We start from the raw sequence: 18,469 nt of genomic DNA on the forward strand, positions 1-18,469 counted from the left end.
AGCTTGTTGAAAGAGGAACATTTTTCGCAGGTGCCAAAAAGGCAACAGAGAAGGCGACTGTTCAGTATGCAATGGGAGGGACTTCCAAAGGCGTGATGCCACCACACAAAAGGCCCTGTTCTGACACTGTGGGGAATGAACTGGCATACCAGCTCTTTGCTACAAAGATGACATGAAGGCTGGCAACATCGACCCCGCTGTGTGGGAATTCCTTGCAGATGACCGTAGTACATACCTTGGGTTACAGACGCTTCAGGTTGCGTTTTTTGGGGTTACGGACTGCCGCAACTCGGAAGTACCAGAAAGGGTTACTTCCAGGTTTCGGCGGTCGCACATGCACAGAAGCACTAAATAGTGCTTTGCGCATGCGCAGAAGTGTCAAATCGCAACCCGCGTGTGCACAGAAGCGCTGCTGCGGATTGTGAATGTGCATCCTGTATGGATCACGTTCACAACCCAAGTGTCCACTGTACTGTACCTGGAGACACACAGGTCATGCATCCATAGCAGTGGACCAGAGGAGGAACAACCACTGGGAGGAGCTCAGAGAGAAGAAATGCCATGGTGCATCTGCAGCAGCACAACCAGATGCCTTCATCTGCCCCAGCTGCAACAAAACATGTCTCTCCCGTACCAGTCTCTATAGTCACAGAAGATGCTGTAACCTTCTAACAGTTTAATTTCATCCCCAAAGGCACACTCCTCCATTGTCTCCTGAGACAGGTGGGTGCCACAACAGCAAGGGAGCAAGCTTCCTGCTAAGATGATAGCTGCAGGCTACGGTCTCTTGCCGAAAGCAGTGATAGGCTGGATATGTAGGGGACGAGGCAATCTTTTAGGCATGCTGCTCCCAGTTTGCAGCATGTACAATTTTTCAGCAGTGGCAAAGTATGATGACGATATTCTGCTCTAGTGAGCGGTCCAGCTGCCACATTTTTCACTAGCTGCAGATTCTGGGAGAGCCTCAAGGGCCGCCCCACATACAACACATCACAGCAATCCAACCTAGAGGTTACCTCAGATAGCACCCCCAGATGCCCAATGGGAAATAGGCATCATATTTTATGCGTGCCAACAGACCTTCTTAAAACAAGGATTGTGCTTTAACTCAAAAAGTTTCATTGGTACAGCTGCGAAACACCACCACATTGGTTCTGCATGGTATATAATCACACCTGCTCTCAAACCTCTAACAGGGTGAGTTGCATGATAGGTTGGTTCTTTGACAGGTTCAGGGTAAGGTAGGATCAGATGGGATCTCACTTTGTGTGTTGTTGACAAAATGGGGATTTGTTTACTTTCGGCTCCAGGGCCCATACAGTCATTCCCAAACTGTGTGTTGGCATACACTAGTTGTACCACAAGGGAAGTGTGGCTGGTTTCATGGGAAATTAACTAATTGAATAATTAACAGCTCTTGGGAGCCCCAAAGACTCTTACAGAGAAGGCTCTTTGGTCTGCCTCCATGTTTTTCATTGCTCTGCCTAACCCTGAGCCAAAAAATGGAAAATACGGGGCTAAGATGGGTGAAAAGGGGCAACCTCTCCTTTTGCGAATTTTGAGGGGAGGGAGAAAATCTTGTAATGTTGCGGGCTCACGAGAAAAAGTGGTAGACGTGGCAGCGTTTTGTTCTTTCGAATACAATTTTGGTGCCGATGCAAAACAACCATAAAGGTCCTATTGATGGCCCAGCAATTGCTATTTCCGTGCTTTCCATGCCTTTTTTGGAATTATGATATACCATGATATGATATCTCAAGGGTCTTTTGTGTATGAAGCAGAGAATGGCAGCCTGTACTTAGGAATGGGGATAAATTCAGTTCAATTCCCATTTAAAGGCCAACTTAGTTAATGTTCATTTCCTGAAACAATCCACCAACCCCAGCACAGCCCTGCTTCAAAATTTATATTTCTCTGAATTTTGCAATGCGGTTCTCCAGCCAAGAAACGTGCACAGATATGCATTTAAAATGTGCATAAAAATTCAAATGGCATACAAGAATGCATAGATTCGGAAGGGACTAGAGATGGGGAAGAAATTTGATTTAAGATAGGCTTAGAGGCAAACCTTCAAATAGGCATTTTCCGCAATAATATGTGGACCGAAACACAGATGTCATATGAAATTAGCTTTTCTTCAAATTTTGCAATGCTGTTCTCCAGCCAATTGGGGAGGGGGGAGATGAGAAATTTAATTTTCCAAATTTGCCCAACTTTATGTATCCCACTGCAGATGGCTGTCCTTCAACTCAAGTAGGGGTGAGGTTGGAGCTAGTGCCATCATCCCTACTCTACCCACCTGCATGTTCTACTTACTCATAAGTATAATGCCTGAGTAGGAAAAACCAAGAAACATCCAGTCAAATCTGGAAAGCCAGCAACCCTATTGGTGAGCTGCATTCATCTGGTTCCATCTGGTTTACCTCCTGAACAAGGGAGACATCAGTCATTCAGCCCTATAGGGGGAAGGGGGACTGTAGACTTGACCCGACACCATAGTCAGGACATGGACCTTGTTGCAACTATCCAGAAATACCACCAGATCCAGTTGTCCCTGCCACTTGTGGAATCAGTGAATGCCAGAGACATCTAGATCAGGCGTAGGCAAACTCGGCCCTCTAGATGTTTTGGGACTACAACTCCCTTCAACCCTGACCATGGGTCCTGTTAGCTAGGGATGATGGGAGTTGTAGTCCCAAAACATCTGGAGGGCTGAGTTTGCCTATGTCTGATCTAGGGAGCTCTTTCCTACAAGCCACTTACTGGTTGTAAAGTTCCAACTCCGTGACGATAATCTCCTCAACATGCCAGTAGACTTCGGTTTTCACACTTGATTTCTTTCCATCTTTTGGACAGTGACTAACACAGATGGCCGCAATATCGCCGACATTCTTGGAAGCGAACTCAAATTCGTCTGTCGCTCCTCTGGAGAACACCCCGCCCCACAACAAAACAAAACAAAAACCCAGTGTTGATTAATATCAGAAAGACCAACAGTCATGATGAGAGGACAGAATTCATACAAGGTTGGAAGGTTGTGGACTCTCCTTCCTTGGAGATTTCTAAGCGGAGGTTGGGTGGCCATCTGTCATGGATGCTTTAGTCATGATTCCTGCATTGCAGGGGGTTGGACTAGATGACCCTCAGGGTCCCTTCCAACTCTACAATGCTGATTCTGTTATTTATAGTCTGCCGTTCACCTGAAGTTCCCAGGGTGGCTATACTTAAAATCCAGAGCAAAGTTAAACAATAATATTAAAACAGGCCAATGTAAATTTCCATTCAAATGAAGCAGCAGCCATATAAATCCAGTCCTCCGTACCTCATCCTTCACCAAAAGCCTGCGTCTTCCTCCAATGGCATTATATTGGTGGAAGGGTCAACTCTCGGTGGTAGAGTGTAAGTGTTGGGGACCATGCTGAGAAGTAATATAGATTTAGAACAGTGGTTTGCAGAGGGACATAGTTCAGAAGACAGAAGTTGGGAAGAACTGAGCGGTGAACGGTTAGAGAAGAACAATTGGGAGAGAAAGTTAACAGGCTCACTTTCTCTGGAAAGCATCCATCCTCTCAGCCCAAGGTCAAGGACAGGGGTCTGCAACCCGCGGCTCCGGAGCCGCATGTGGCTCTTTTACACCTTTGCTGCGGCTCCGGGGCGGATACTAGCGAGGGGAGGAGGCGCATTGTGCGCCCCGACACTCCCCACTGTGGCGGGCGCTGTACTGGCTGTGACATCGCATGGGGGCGGTGCGTGCATTAGTCACGCACCGTCCCGACGTCACCTTCCCGCCCGCCCGCCCGCTACATTGTAAGGGGCATGTACACTGGTCACTGTTTTGAAGGGGAGTGAAGAACACACACACAAAAAAAGGTAACTTGTTAATTTAACTTTTATTTCTATGAGGAGGAGTAATTCTGAGGGGTCAAACAAAGAAATAATAAAAAAGCGACAAAAAAGTTATTTTTATAATGACGAGTTTTGCGGCTCCCAGTTTTTTTTCCTTTGGAAATGGGTCCAAGTGGCTCTTTTTGTCTTAAAGGTTGCAGACCCCTGGTCAAGGAGAACAGACAAGGTGGCAGCATAGAAAGCAAAGTGGTTGCGAGATCAATTTGCAATACATGGAATTGACATGGGTGACTGGGGGGAAGTGGGTGGTGCCCTTAATTAGGAGCACCTTCATTCCTAGAAATGGATTCTTTGTTCTCTTGCTATGATCATTAAAATTTCTAACCGGTAAGAGACTCCTTTCGCTTTGTTCTGTTTATCTACTGCCAAACGGGGGCAGGAAGCTGAGTCCCTGAAGCCTGACGGTAAGCTTTCCATGTAGAAGGTCGCAGGTTCAACTGGCAGCATTTCCAGGCAGGTGCTGGGAGAGATTCCCTCTCTGAAACCCTGGAAAGCCACTGCCAGCCAATGTAGGCAATGCAAAGATGAATGGACCACTGGTCAGATTCAGTATAAGGCAACCTCTTAGAAGAGGAATTTCCTGTTAGACAGAGGAATGCCTCTTCTGCAACAAAATTGCCATCAGCAGTCATCGTCGCCATATATTATTAAGACCACCCACATACCTTAAAAACCTCCTTTTTTTGGGTGAGTTCTCCAGAAGGAACTCTTTCGACCGTCCCTTCTTCCCCTCGAAAATAAGAGAGACGTTCTCCTTTGTCTCTGCGTCATCTCGGTCGCTCGTGACTGTCTCGATCTTGTAAGCTTGGAAGTCAGAAAAGAGCTTATGATGAAGGAGGGGGGAAAGACACAGGCCCTCAGCCCTTCCTAGTTCATATCTGCCATTTGAGCTTTTAGGCTTCATTTGCTATTAAGAGTGTCTGTTTCACATGCATCATATCTGACAACATGTAAAGGTCCTAAAGGGGGAAAGATCTGGGCTTCTTCTCCTGGCTTAAAGCAGGGATGGGGAGCTTGTGACCGTCTCCAGATGTTGCAGGACTACAACACCCATCAGTCCCACCAAGGATGGCCAATAGTCAGGGATAATGGGAGTTGTAGTTCAGCAACACTTGAATGACCACAGGCTCCCCAGCCCTGCACCTTCCACCTAGTGCACAATGAACACAGAATAAGCTGAATGAAGAGTCTTTAAGATGCTTCTTCATTAACAGCATGACCTAGTAACTCTTTTCAGGTGTCAAAGCTGCGGGCAACAGTAACCTAGCTCTACTTCCCCCCAACATTTTTGTTGCATTTAAACTCGGGAAGGTAGAGAATTGTACCTGTGGAACATTTTAGAACAGCCCATGATATTGTTTATTCAGACAAGTGGGGTAAAGTGGGGCGTCAACACCACTGGCCCAGATTTCACCAGCTCCAAAGAGGTCCCCCCACTTGCTGTTTCCATGCCCTGATGCAGATGTTGAGGTATGGGCCCTCTGTAAAAGGTAAAGGTAAAGGGATCCCTGACCATTAGGTCCAGTCGTGGCCGACTCTGGGGTTGCGGCGCTCATCTCACTTTATTGGCCGAGGGAGCTGGCGTACAGCTTCCGGGTCATGTGGCCAGCATGACTAAGCCGCTTCTGGCGAACCAGAGCAGAGCACGGAAACGCCGTTTACCTTCCCGCCAGAGTGATACCTATTTATCTACTTGCACTTTGACGTGCTTTTGAACTGCTGGGACCGAGCAACGGAAGCTCACCCCGTCACGATGATTCAAACCGCCGACCTTCTGATCGGCAAGCCCTAGGCTCTGTGGTTTAACCCACAGCACCACCCGCATCCCTGGGGCCCTCTGTAAACCTTCACAAAAACAGGACACCCCATTGCACAGGGGTGCTGGTTGCATGAAACCCTCTGCATAAGCAGAGGCAGATCTGGGGAGTGCAACCTGTTGCACCGGGCCCAGAGCCTCAAGGGTGCTGCAAATATGATGTAGAATGGAAGGTGAGAGGCAGGGGGCCACTGAATTCTGGCATCGCACAGGGGGCTGATGAAATCCGAGACCCCCAAAGGCCACTGTCATGAGCAATTATTTTGGTGCAAGATTCCTCTCATTGGGCAGTGCCAGTGGTGTGCTCAATGTCAAGTGGAGAATAGCTCAGTCAGTAGAGCACAGGACTCTTAATCTCATGGTTGTGTGTTCAAGCTCCAAGTTGGGCAAAAGATTCCTGCATTGCTGGAGTAGATGATCCTTGTGGTCCCTTCTAACTCTACAATGCTATGGTTCTATGACCAGTGGCATAATCCTGCTACTCCCTTCTCCACACAGAGCTTCCACCTGTGGAAAATGTTGGAGGAGGGCTAGCATGACTTCCGTTTTAAATAAAATGGCTACCACGAGTTTCCCCCTCCACTGCCCAGCTCTCCCATTTAGACCTACAGGTACGTTCCTTCAGTTCCAGGATGTCATTATTGGCACAAGCCAGCTCTCGGAGGAGCTGCCCATCTTCTTCACTCTTCGCCAGCCAGCGATCACACTGGAAGCGGAACATCTTGTCCATCAGGGAGTCTTCTATATCGATGTACTCCAAGTGCCAGCCGGGCGCTATCCCTGCGGGAAAGGAAGCACCTCGTTACTTGGGGGACATGAAGCAGGTTAGGCTGCTGCCACCTACAGGAAGGGATGTCAGAGAAGTCCAACAAAAACAGGAATGGAAATCACTGGTGTTTGCTTGTTTGTCCAACATCTGGAACGGAAACCAATGGAAATCCAGTGAACACAGTTGGTATTTGCTGCTGCTGTTATTTTCAGTCTGCAAATGGTATGCAATTGATTGTGTCTTCCCTTCCACTTATACCGTGTCTCCTTTCTGCTGAAATAAAGGGTGGAATAAGATAACGAAAACATAATTTGCATAATTATGTAAGCATGGTCCACAAGCTTCGTTCTGATGGTCCATGGCGCATCTTTGGATTTGTGGTTGAAGAGGTGAGACAGCACATCTGTCGCATCAGATATTCATTTTTATTTTAAACTAAATTAGAATCGCTTCTTTTATTGCATCACCCAGCCTGGACACTGAGGTCCAGCTCTGAGGGCCTTCTGGAGCTTCCCTCATTGTGAGATATGAAACTACAGGGAACCAGGCAGGAGGCCTTCTCTGTAGCGGTGCCTGCCGTGTGGAACGTCCTCCCATCAGATGTCAAACAGATAAACAACTATTTGACTTTAAGAAGACATCTGAAGGCAGTCCTGTTCAGGAAGGTTTCTTAACGGAAACCCAGTCAGAAAGGTGGCATAGAAATAAAGTTGTTGTTGTTGCTGCTGCTGCTGCTGTCGATGTCATCATATTACATTTCAATTCCACCTAATTCTGTCGGATTCAGATTGTAACTTCATAAAACGCAATGTGCAAGAAACAAAAGAAGCAATGAAAACATAGTTAATAATCATACATGTCAGGGAACTGCCATCGGTTCAGAGGCGAGGAATAGAAGGGCAGTTGTGTTACAGGGAGCCTCTGAAAATCTTGCGAAGCAGTTCCTCCTTCGGGGAGGAGGAAAGCCCCACCTCTAGTGGGGAAGAGATGCAAGGGCCAGAGGATGCTGGTGGGAGCCTTAACACCACTCCTGGGCAAGCTGGACAGGAGGGAAACATGCCCTTGCCATCGCCCATCCTGCGCAGTAGCCTAAGGCACAAAGAGGGAAGGAGAAGGTTGGGGGTAACGAAACTCTTAAGTTGGGGGAGGTCCAAAGAGAGACCACTCCCAGATTCTGCTAGCGATTGAGCCAGACATGAGCTTTGGGGCTCTTCACTGTAAATAGTTTGCACCAAAATAAAACCTGTAAAACACAGGTTTGGAGTCCTGCCTGGTTACTCTCGAGCAACCGCAACAGCTATCTGACAATACAGCATCTAGCACAGGTCATAACACCTACTGCAATAGGTGGGGAAATCATTAGCTGGTTGGCCAAGACCCTCAAGCATTTTTTTAAGTGGTCCATGGAGGTGGGGGGAGTTTAGGAACCCCACTGTGGAGGGAAGCAGCATTGCACTGAGCCAGTCCCTTGGTCCATCTGCTGCCTACACTGGCATGCAATGAAGGAGCGTCTCCACCCCAATCGTTCTGCCCAGACACTGAGGTCCAGCACCGAGGGCCTTCTGGCGGTTCCCTCACTGAGAGAAGCCAAGTTACAGGGAACCAGGCAGAGGGCCTTCTGGGTAGTGGCACCAAGTTACACCCATCAGATGTCAGAGAGAAGAACAACTACCAGACTTTTAGAAGACATCTGAAGGCAGCCCTGTTTAGGGAAGCTTTTAATGTTTGATGTATTGTGGTATTTTAATATTTTGTTGGAAGCCGCCCAGAGTGGCTGGGGAAGCCCAGACAGATGGGTGGGGTATAAATAATATATTATTATTATTATTATTATTATTATTATTATTATTATTATTATTATTATGACTCTCCAGGTTTCAATTAGGAGATATTCCTGGAGATACTGAGGACTGAACCTTGGGTCTTCTGCAAGCAGAGCAGATGCTCTACCGCTGAGCTATGCGCCCCTGTCCCTAGTTGAAAGCCCCTTTCCGCTGGATTTAATTTACCGTATTTTTCGCCCCAAAGGACGCACCAGCCCATAGGACACACCAAGTTTTTTGGGGGGGAAATAAAGAAAAAAAATTTTATTTTCCCCCCCCCCCAGGCGCTTGTGGGGCCGGCAGCGGGGAGACGCACTGTGCTGTCCCCGGAGACAGCTGTCCCCGGAGATTGCGGGGCAGGCAGCGGGGAGAAGCGCTCTTCTCCCCACCGCCCGCCTGCAGACCAGGTCCGGGGACAGCGGGAAGATGCGCTGTGCCTCCCAGCTGTCCCCAGAGCTTGCGGGGCAGGCAGCGGGGAGAAGCGCTCTTCTCCCCACCGCCCGCCTGCAGAACAGGTCCGGGGACAGCGGGAAGACACGCTGCGCCTCCCAGCTGTCACCGGAGCTTGCGGGGCAGGGGGCGGGGAGAAGCACGCGTCTCCCCGCCATCAGCCTCCAAACCACATCGGGAGACAGCAGGATGGCGGCGTTCCGCCTCCCCGCTGTCCCCCGACCTTGTGGGGCTGGCGCTGCGGCTCTCCTGAAGCCTGGAGAGCGAGAGGGGTCGGTGCACACCAACCCCTCTCGCTCTCCAGGCTTCAGTGAAAGCCTGCATTCACCCCATAGGACGCACACACATTTCCCCTTCATTTTTGGAGGGGAAAAAGTGCGTCCTATAGGGTGAAAAATACGGTACCTGGGGAAAACTAGGAGTGCTGGGCCACCCCTGCCTGCTGCTGTTGGCGGAGTCTCCTTATTCCTATGGCCCCTTGTTGTATGGAAATCCAGGCCTGCTCTTACATACCTGCCATTTCTCATCACTTAACAACAATGAGAAGAAGGGGGGAAAGTGAGGAGCAGAAAAATCCAGCCCAGGCCCTGCTTGCCTGCCAGCCCTTAATTAAGTCTTGAGCTCCAGAAGGCAGTGTTTTGTTAGAGGATTACCCAGGACCGCCATGTGTGCTGGAAGACACCAGGCTCAGGGTTTTTCTTCTTTGGCATCCCTGGAGAAGCAAACCCTTGACAAATAAATGCTCTGTCTCCCAAAGCCCTGTCTCCAGCAGTTTGGGAAGAGAGTCTTCAGCAAACAGAAGGCAAAAGGGGGGAGGGAAAGGAACCACAACGTCCGCCTGCGGTGAGAGGAGGAGCAGCTGGGCACTGCGGTGGGAATTGGGGGTTGGCGGACGATCACCTGGTGGCTGGAGGGGAGCCAGCTCTCTAAGCCTGGAACTTGCTATTGGATGGAGGGCAGCTGGCGAAGGAGCCAAACCAGAAGGGAGCTGCTTCTCCGCTCGGAAAGAAAGCAAAATAGTTGCTTGGGCAAATAGCTGTGCTTTGAATTGCACTAGGTGTGAATTACATGGGAATGGGAGTGTGATAGGAATTTTATGGTCTTAGATATATGGTAATGTTCATAAGTGTACCAACCAAGCACGTACATAGATCAGCACAGGAAGGCCAACCTGGAACCATTTTGATTCCTAAACTGAGTAAATGTTTTCTCTGCAAGGTCAAAGTGGGAAACCTCCCACTGTCTTTTCATTCACATATCCTGCCTTAAGGGTAAGTCTGTGTTTGAATAGGGTGTGAGCCTGTCACCTGGTCCAGGAACTAAGTATTTATCATTACAAAAGACTGGCCAGGCTACCCAGGAAATCCAATCAAGTAACCTGCCAGACAGGAGATAAACAACGACAGGAGAAAAACAACATTCAAATTTCTGTTTTAAGACCACCTTTTCTGTGATGTAGGTGTGATGTATCTGAGGGGTGGTCTTAGGTTACACCCCTTCTGTGACATATGTATGATGTTTCTGCGGGTGGTCTTGATCTACAGGGTGGCAATTTCAAAAGTCTTTATAAGGCCTTGCATACCATTTTTCTGGGTCCTCCTCCTTTCCTGCGTGTGAGGGGAGCACCCTGTTGCAACAGATCAATAAAGATCAGGCTTACTAGCTGCTTTGCTTCTCAATATTCTCTGGTTGGCCTCTGTTATTTTCTCCTACCAATAGGGAACCTATGTAAGGACTCTATATGGGCTCTTGGATACTCCATAAGGGAAAAGGGCAATTTTTGTTTACAACAGGGGCAGCTCTCTCTCCCTTTTGCTATGGCCCCCTTTCTGCCGTTTTTAGAAGGCTACAACAGATCTATGATTTGCACCCCCTGCCTCTATTGAAGGGCTCTCCAGGGAGTCAGGACTGAAGAGTAGGCACAGTGCTTCATTCCCAATCAGTGAGTGTCCAGTAACCTCCTGCTAATCTCCTGGAACTTTTTGTACCACAAATGATCCAGCTGAATTTTATTTTTGTTCTATTTTTATAGAATCATAGGGTTAGAAGGGACCCCAAGGGTCATCTAGTCCAACCCCCTGCAATCAGGAATTTCAACTATAGCATCCATGGCAGATGGCCATTCAACCTCTGCTTAAAGACCTCCAAGGAAGGAGAGTACACCATCTTCCGAGGGAATCTGTTCCTCTGCCAAACACCTCTTACTGTCAGAAAGTTCTTCCTGGTGTTAGACACAAGATCTACCCACCGTGGAAGAATGGCAGATGAAAGTGATAGACTATATGGGACTGGCAGAAATGACCGGCAGAATCCGAGACCAGGGAAAAGAGACGGCGGAAGAAGATTGGAAGAAATTTAAGGACTATCTTAAGAAACATTGCAAAATTATTGAAGGCTAGAACGATGTTGATTCAGAAATTAAGGGGTTAAAAGCTGTAATGATTATGTGATTAAGAAAAGAAAGGCTAAAAATTATATAGAAATTAGGGAAAGGATTTGCTGAATTGACTTAATTAGAGAATGGAATACAGAAAGGGGAGGTACGAGGAGGTCGGGAAAGTAAGTTTTATGAATATAAGGGACGGAAATTATACTTGTTTTGTATGTGTTCTGTTTGGATTGTATGTATTTTTATTGTTTTTGTTTTTTATTGTTCTGTTTTTTCTGTTTTATATAAATTCCTAAACCTTAATAAATAAGTTATAAAAAAAAAGAAAGTTCTTCCTGGTGTTGAGTCGGAATCTCCTTTCTTGTAACTTGAAGCCACTGGTTCGAGTCCTACCCTCCAGAGCAGGAGAAAACAAGCTTACGCCATCTTTTTCCTTTCTCCTTTCTCTTTCTGTGAGGGAACTCCTATTTGGGGACTTCCCTGGCTTTTTTCTGGCCCACGTAGGACCAGTCTGGATAGTTGGCCTTGGTGAAGATTTGACGTTTCCATCCCCCAAAAGTTTTTGATTTGACTTTCTATTGAAATGAGGCTGCATTTTAATGTTGTGTTTTAATCTTGTTTTAAGTTGTATCTTAATCAATTGTTTTATATCTGGTGTTAGCTGCTCTGAGCCCGGTCTTGGCTGGGGAGGGCGGGGTATAAATAAAATTTATTATTATTATTATCTTCCATAGAATCAAGTAGACAGTTCCAGAGTTAACGCTAAATATATTACTGCTGGTAAATGAGCCACCATAGCTGCTAGAGGGCCGTGAAAATTTATGTCCACCCAGGTACTTGTCTACCCATGTACTATCTGAAACCAAAGGGCTGAATTGGTTGCCAGATGTGAATCCCCCCCCCCCCCGTTCTCCTACCCCACTAAGGACTTTATCCAGTGCTTTTTTTTTCAATTTTTTAAAAAAGTTTAGGGGTACTCTCATTTTAGGGGAATTCTCAAGAAAACCACCATTTTATAGTTCAAATTGGGGAAAATAAATACAGTGAATGGACAAAAGTACAGAGATTCACACAATGTTTAGGGGTACGCGTACCCCTGCGTACCCCCAGAAATAAAGCACTGACTTTATCTTTCTCGAACCATCCCAACATTCAATGCATGTGTTGTAAGATGGAGAAAAACCCACTTTCTCCATGCAACACACAGTTTGATAAACTTCTATCATGTCGTCTCTGGGTTATTTTTTCTCTAAACAAAAAAGCCCCCAATAGCTGCAACCTTTGCTCATAGGGGAAGCACTGTACAGGGAACAGACCTCTCTAGATGCCCTCAGGAATCTTCCGGCAGAATCCGTGACCAGGGAGAAGAGTCGGCAGAAGAAGAATGGAAGAAATTCAAGGACTATTTACAAAAATATTGCAATATTAATGAATGTTGAGTGATGTTGGATTGAAATTAAGTGGTTTCTAGCTGTAATGGCACACAAAAATATGAAAAAATGGTCCCTTTTTTCTTTGTATATAACTAAGAGTTTAAGCTACAATAATTTAAGAAGATGGATAAAAAATAAGGGGTTTAATTGTAATGTTGGAAGATAAGGATTTGCTGGATAAACAATTTGAACTGGAATACAAGAAGGGGAGGTATGAGGAGGTCAGGGAAATATGTTATTGAAAAATAAGTTATGAACTTTATGTGTTTTTATTATTTTTTCTTTTTAATTTTTTTTGTTTGTATAAAATGGAAAATTCTAATAAATATCTTATTAAAAAAAAAAGGAATCTTCCCTGGCCACCCCCTGGGCCTCACCCATTACTAGCCCTTCCCAGCACCATCGTTAAAAATTTGCCCTGCTGGGATTTTGATAAACCCACTTCCACCCTGCAGAGGAGGTAGGATTGCAGGCGTCACGGCCCAACCCCATGCGCGGTAGCTGGAGCCCAGCCCCTGCACGATTGGGGGAATTCCCGGCCGTGTCACCCCCTGGCCAGCCAATCAGCTGGCTTTGGGGGCGTGGCCCTCCCAATTTAAACGCAGGCACGGCCGGGGATCTCCCTCTTTTCCCGCATACCAGCTGTTCCTGTTTCCCCCACCCTCCTGCCCTTTAAGGTTTCCGTTCCCTGACCTTGCTATGGACCTTGGTTGGTCGCCATTGACGGGCCTGGTAGGAATTTTTAAACTTAGCAAATTGGCACCAGCCGCTTGGTTTTCGCCTACCTTGTAGCAAATCGTCACAACTTTCTTAGTATTGGCGGTTAGGCATTGGTATTGCTCTGTAGATGGAAGAGGGGAGGAAGCGCCATCACCTGCCCCGCATATTGAAGAGTAGTCTGATAAAGGATTCCGGGGGGCGCGGCCCTGTCCGACGTCTAGGGAGGTGAGGGCCTAAGGCACGCCCCTGAGCGGTGACCCCGGGGGAGTTCCTAGTTGATGTGCATCAGCAGGACTCCCCCTACCGGTGGTTAACCCTTCCTGGACTTCAAGCAAACAGGCTGAAGCCGGATAGTCTGTTAGGATCAATGCCTAAGCCAATACCGCTCATCACCTGTAACCAATAAGTTGTGGCCATATTTAGCCCATTAACCTTAAATAATTGTGTCATGTGTCTTTATTTCCACTGGCGGGGGGGACGGGAACTTGCCACACAATACTTCCTGCTTGCTTTGATAGATAATGGAAAGATATTTGTGTGTGTGATCCTCTGAGTTTTGTGCAGCTGGTTTGTCGTTTTCCTTACAAAAGTGAGAGTCACATGCATTGTTCCAATCAGTTTCCCCTCTGCGATCAACACCCCCTACTATGTGCCACCATGAAGAAATACAGCCCGCAAAGTGTTAGTTTCTGTTCATATCACTGTGCAGCTGCTTGGAGTCACAGGACTCTGTTTACATTCCAGAGACCTTCCAAACTGTGGGAAGTCTCATGGGAGGGGAGACGGGATGTGACGTTAGTGGTTTCCTGTTTCCTTTGTTCCTTTGTTCAGCTGCTCTCTGCTTTCATAGAGAGAGGATGTGTTTTTTGTCTGCGTAGTTGGGATAATAAAACTCTTAACAATGTAGCCCAAACCTCTCGTCTCTTTCCTGTGCTGGAAACTCTGCTGAATGGAACGTGTCTTGGAGCCTTATCAAAGGCTCAGGTCGTTAAACACGTCGTGAGGCGATTCCGAAGGACTCGGGGGAAGAAAATGAGCTTTATCAGCTTGGCTGAGCAGAGATCCCGACACAAAGCAGAAATGGTACCCCCCCCCTCGACCCCTTAAAATAAACCTTTGTTAAAATAAACAAATAAACAAACCATCTTTGTTACCTGTATTGTCGTGCCAGATCCGCACTTTGCAGAGATCCCCAAGACTGAGTATATCGGAGAAATAGAAAACATCCAACTGGTTCCTCTCAAACTTGTTGGACGTGTTTGCTTCTTTAAGAGCCAAAGTCCCGGAGTCCCCGTTCTCCCCAAAGATGATCATGAAGACATTGGCATCTGTTCCAGCCGCTGCAGGGAGACAGAGAGAGAACAGATTACTGCAGCACTTTATACGTAGGGCTGCCTCTGAAGACTGCTTGGAAACTTCAGCTGGTGCAAAATTCGCCCAGAAATGGAAGCAAGAAGAATTACCGATGAAAGAAGAATGGCAGACGAAATTAATGGACTATGCAGAATTGGATAAAATGACAGGAAGGATTCGAAACCTGCGGGACCAGAGATTCACAGAAGATTGGAAGAAATTTACGAATTATTTGAAGAGCAACTGTAATCATCAAGTTACGCTGGTAGGACTGGTAGGAAATAGGAACGTCCTAAGGAAAAGAGGAGGGACACAGGTGGCACTGTGGTCTAAACCACAGAGCCTAGGGCTTGCCGATCAGAAGGTTGGCAGTTCAAATCCCGCGACGGGGTGAGCTCCTGTTTCTCAGTCCCTGCTCCTGCCCACCTAGCAGTTCGAAAGCACGTCAAAGTGCAAGTAGATAAATAGGAACCGCTCCGGCAGGAAGGTAAATGGCGTTTCCGTGCGCTGCTCTAGTTCGCCAGAAGCGGCTTAGTCATGCTGGCCAAATGACCCAGAAGCTGTACGCTGGCTCCCTCGGCCAATAAAGCAAGATGAGCGCCGCAACCCCAGAGTCGGCCACGACTGGACCTAATGGTCAGGGGCCCCTTTACCTTTACGTTACCCAGATGCTTAGACAGTTGCGGCAATCTTAATCTATTTTAGTATTTCAACTTTTGTATGTTTTAAAGCAAGGTTGTGAATCCGCCCCCCGAATTTCCTGTTTTACGTTTTGTAAACCAGTTTGAGGTTCCATACAATCATGTGGCATATAAATTTTATGAAGTCTATAAATCATACTAAATCAAGATCTCTGAAGTCCATTCTGGAGTAATGTGGAGTAAGGCCTTTAGCTGGCTGCCCCTGTTCTGTGAAACAGCATCCCTATTGACACACGATTACGACAAGTGCTCACTATCTCCACTTCCGGAAACAACTGAAGACATGTTTGTTCTGACAAGCTTTCCCAGCTGAAAAAATAGGTCGCTGCCATGGCATTCCTTATTATCTGCCGTTCTTTCCCCTGTTGCTTTTAACTGCGTTTTTAGCAGTTTTTATTGCATTCTGTACATCGCCTTAGACCTTCACGGAAGGAGATAAATAAAACAAAGAACCAAGAGCTGCTGTGGAATCCTCCTGGTGGCTGGCAAAGGAAAGGACTGTTTTGGGTTAGGGTACACCTGCAAAACATCCCCAAACCCTGCACAGAATATGACAGCTCACCTCTCGTGGTGCTATGATGACATACGAATCAGGTTATTGTCCCTGTGCTGGGAGATGCCGCAGCCAAACTAGTTCCAAACCTGCATGCGCCTCAGTCGGATGTACCATTATGCTGACTGCTGTATAATCTGATCAAAAACAAGATCACCTCATTCATTCCCTAATTTGTTTTCCCCCACTGACTGTCTCAGCTCATAACAAAATAGAACTCACTGTTGTTAAAAACTATCACCCTTCATTTCCTGGAAAAGAGAAGATGGATGTGCTCGTGTTGACATCTGAAGCTCTCTTCTTTGGGAGCCAGAGTGCTCGTTCTCTCTCTCTCTCTCTCTCTCTCTCTCTCTCTCTCTCTCTCTCTCACACACACACACACACACAATGGAGAAGGTTTGTCAGAGTAAGAAAGAGGTAAGGTAAGGTAAAGGCAAAAGCCCCCTGGACGGTTAAGTCCAGTCAAAGGTGGCTTTGGGGTGTGGCGCTCACCTCGCTTTTCAAACCGAGGGAGCTGGTGTTTCTCCACAGACAGCTTTCCAGGTGCCATGCGGCCAGCAGGAATAAACCGCTTGTGGTGCAACGGAACACCGTGATGAGTGCCACAGTGCACGAAAATGCCATTTACCTTCCTGACACAACGGTACCTATTTATCTACTTGCACTGGTGTGCTTTCGAACTGCTAGGTTGGCAGGAGCTGGAACAGAGCAACAAGAGCTCACCCCATCGTGCGGATTCGAAACGCTAACCTTCTGATCAGCAAGCCCAAGAGGCTCAGTGGTTTAGACCACAGTGTCACCTGTGTCCTTTCTAAGTACGAAAGAATCAGCAATCAAGGAGATCATGTGTGCTTGTTGTTTAGCTCGTTTAAATAATAATTCACAAGTTCTTTGATAATACCCCCCTGCCTCTTTTATAAATAAATATCTATCAGTTCCTCACATTACACATTCTCCAAGACTTCTGAGGGATTTCATGGGTAGCCAAAAAGAGCACCAATCTGGGTAGGAATATTTCCTAAAGAGATCCGTGCATCTGTCAACTGATACCAAATATTTCCAAAAGCAAAATGCTAAGCAAAACTTGAAGGTTCCTCTTCTCTGGCAGAACATCTAAGGATGTCAATGGAGTTTCAATAAACCTACTAAAATTTTCTTAAGAATTATTTCCTTGGACAGACATAGTAGGTTAGTGACAGTAGTGATTCTATCACAGCAGGGGAAACTCACTGGTTTCTTGTAGAACCGGATGCAACAAATGTTAAACATACCTCCAACGTCGCTGGTTTTAACCTGAATTGTATATTCAGTATAATCCATCATCTGCTCATCATCGATTACGGCCGGAATCTCCCATTCCAGGGTGAGATTGTCTCCCCACTGTGTGGAGAGCCATTCATTGTATGCAAACACGGTCACCTCTTGAGTGGTCAGATTCTTCATGGTGATCTAGGGGGGAACCAAACCAAAGGAAAGCGTTCAGTCTGAATTAGGACCCTTTGGGTAGCCCTAAAAGAAAGCTTCAGCAACACCCACTGGGGAATTTTTGCACTTGGGGTGTGGGGTGGGGCAGAGCTGTGGACACCAGCATCACTGATGCTCACCAGTAGAAGTGGTGTGGTAGGGTTAGGGGCACACAGTTGCAACGGTGGGACTATTTATATGAATAACCATAGTTGAGGTCCCGGGTCCTAAGGAAGTCAGACTATCCTCCACCAGGGCCAGGGCCTTTTCAATGATGGCTCCGACCTGATGGAATGCTCTGTCCCATGAGACTAGGGCCCTTCAGGATTTTACCTCCTTCCATCAGGCCTGTAAGACAGAGCTATTCCGCCTGACCTTTAATTTGAAGTCAGCCTGATCTTTTATTTCCCTTCTCTTCCCTCCCCCTCCCTTTTTATGAAGATCACCCGCTCTGAGACCCCACAGCTAATTTTCCCCTGGCCCCCTCGCTGGCCCAAGTAGGACCAATTCAGCCAGCTAGCCCTGGGGATTATCTAATGCTTATTTCCCCTAAATTGATTTTTGAATTTTGAACTTTATTGTTATTCATGTTTTTATACTGTATTTTATGCTGCTTTTATAATTAAGTGTTTTAAATTTGTTGTTAGCCGCCCTGAGCCCGGTTGAAAAGGCCCTGGCTCTGGTTGAGGCTAATCTGACTTCCTTAGGGCCCGGGACCTCTAGGGTGTTGCTATTTATGGACCTTAAGGTCCTCCGCGGGGCATACCGGTAGGGAGATGCTAGGCTGTATAAGGGATAGACATACACACCCCTGCTCTCTCTGCTCTCCAATCCCACCTCTCCCTTTGCCATTCCCCCATACCTGACCAAACCCCTTTCCTTTTCTACCTGATCCACCCCATCACCTATCCCACCCCCTCCATTAATCAGCTGGTCTGGGCATGCCAGCCATTCCTCATGCTGCAGCTGGTGTGGTCACCGATAACTGCAGAGCGTGACGACACCTTACATTTTTATGTATATAGGAAGATATGAATGACTTTCTTTTGGGGAAGCTATCAGGCCAAGCAAAGGTTCCAGCTTTGGGTGCTA

General features: G+C 47.0%; 1 protein-coding gene across 5 annotated transcripts in view; it reads right to left on the reverse strand.

Moving 5' to 3' along the window:
- Positions 1-18,469, reverse strand: part of LOXHD1 (lipoxygenase homology PLAT domains 1) — a 194,308-nt gene that overhangs the window by 2,187 nt on the left and 173,652 nt on the right. For 4 of the 5 annotated variants that reach the window (XM_083575472.1, XM_083575474.1, XM_083575473.1 and 1 more), the window contains 5 exons: positions 17,185-17,362; positions 14,461-14,646; positions 6,332-6,502; positions 4,572-4,710; positions 2,764-2,925 (listed from right to left, as the gene is read on the reverse strand). In XM_083575472.1, coding sequence (XP_083431598.1) covers positions 2,764-2,925; positions 4,572-4,710; positions 6,332-6,502; positions 14,461-14,646; positions 17,185-17,362 — 836 coding nt within the window. The remainder of the gene's footprint in view (positions 1-2,763; positions 2,926-4,571; positions 4,711-6,331; positions 6,503-14,460; positions 14,647-17,184; positions 17,363-18,469) is intronic. The other variant, XR_014539524.1, reaches the window with a different exon arrangement.

This window comes from Podarcis filfolensis, assembly GCF_964270895.1.
Source record: "Podarcis filfolensis genome assembly, chromosome: 11".
Lineage (NCBI taxonomy): Eukaryota > Metazoa > Chordata > Lepidosauria > Squamata > Lacertidae > Podarcis > Podarcis filfolensis.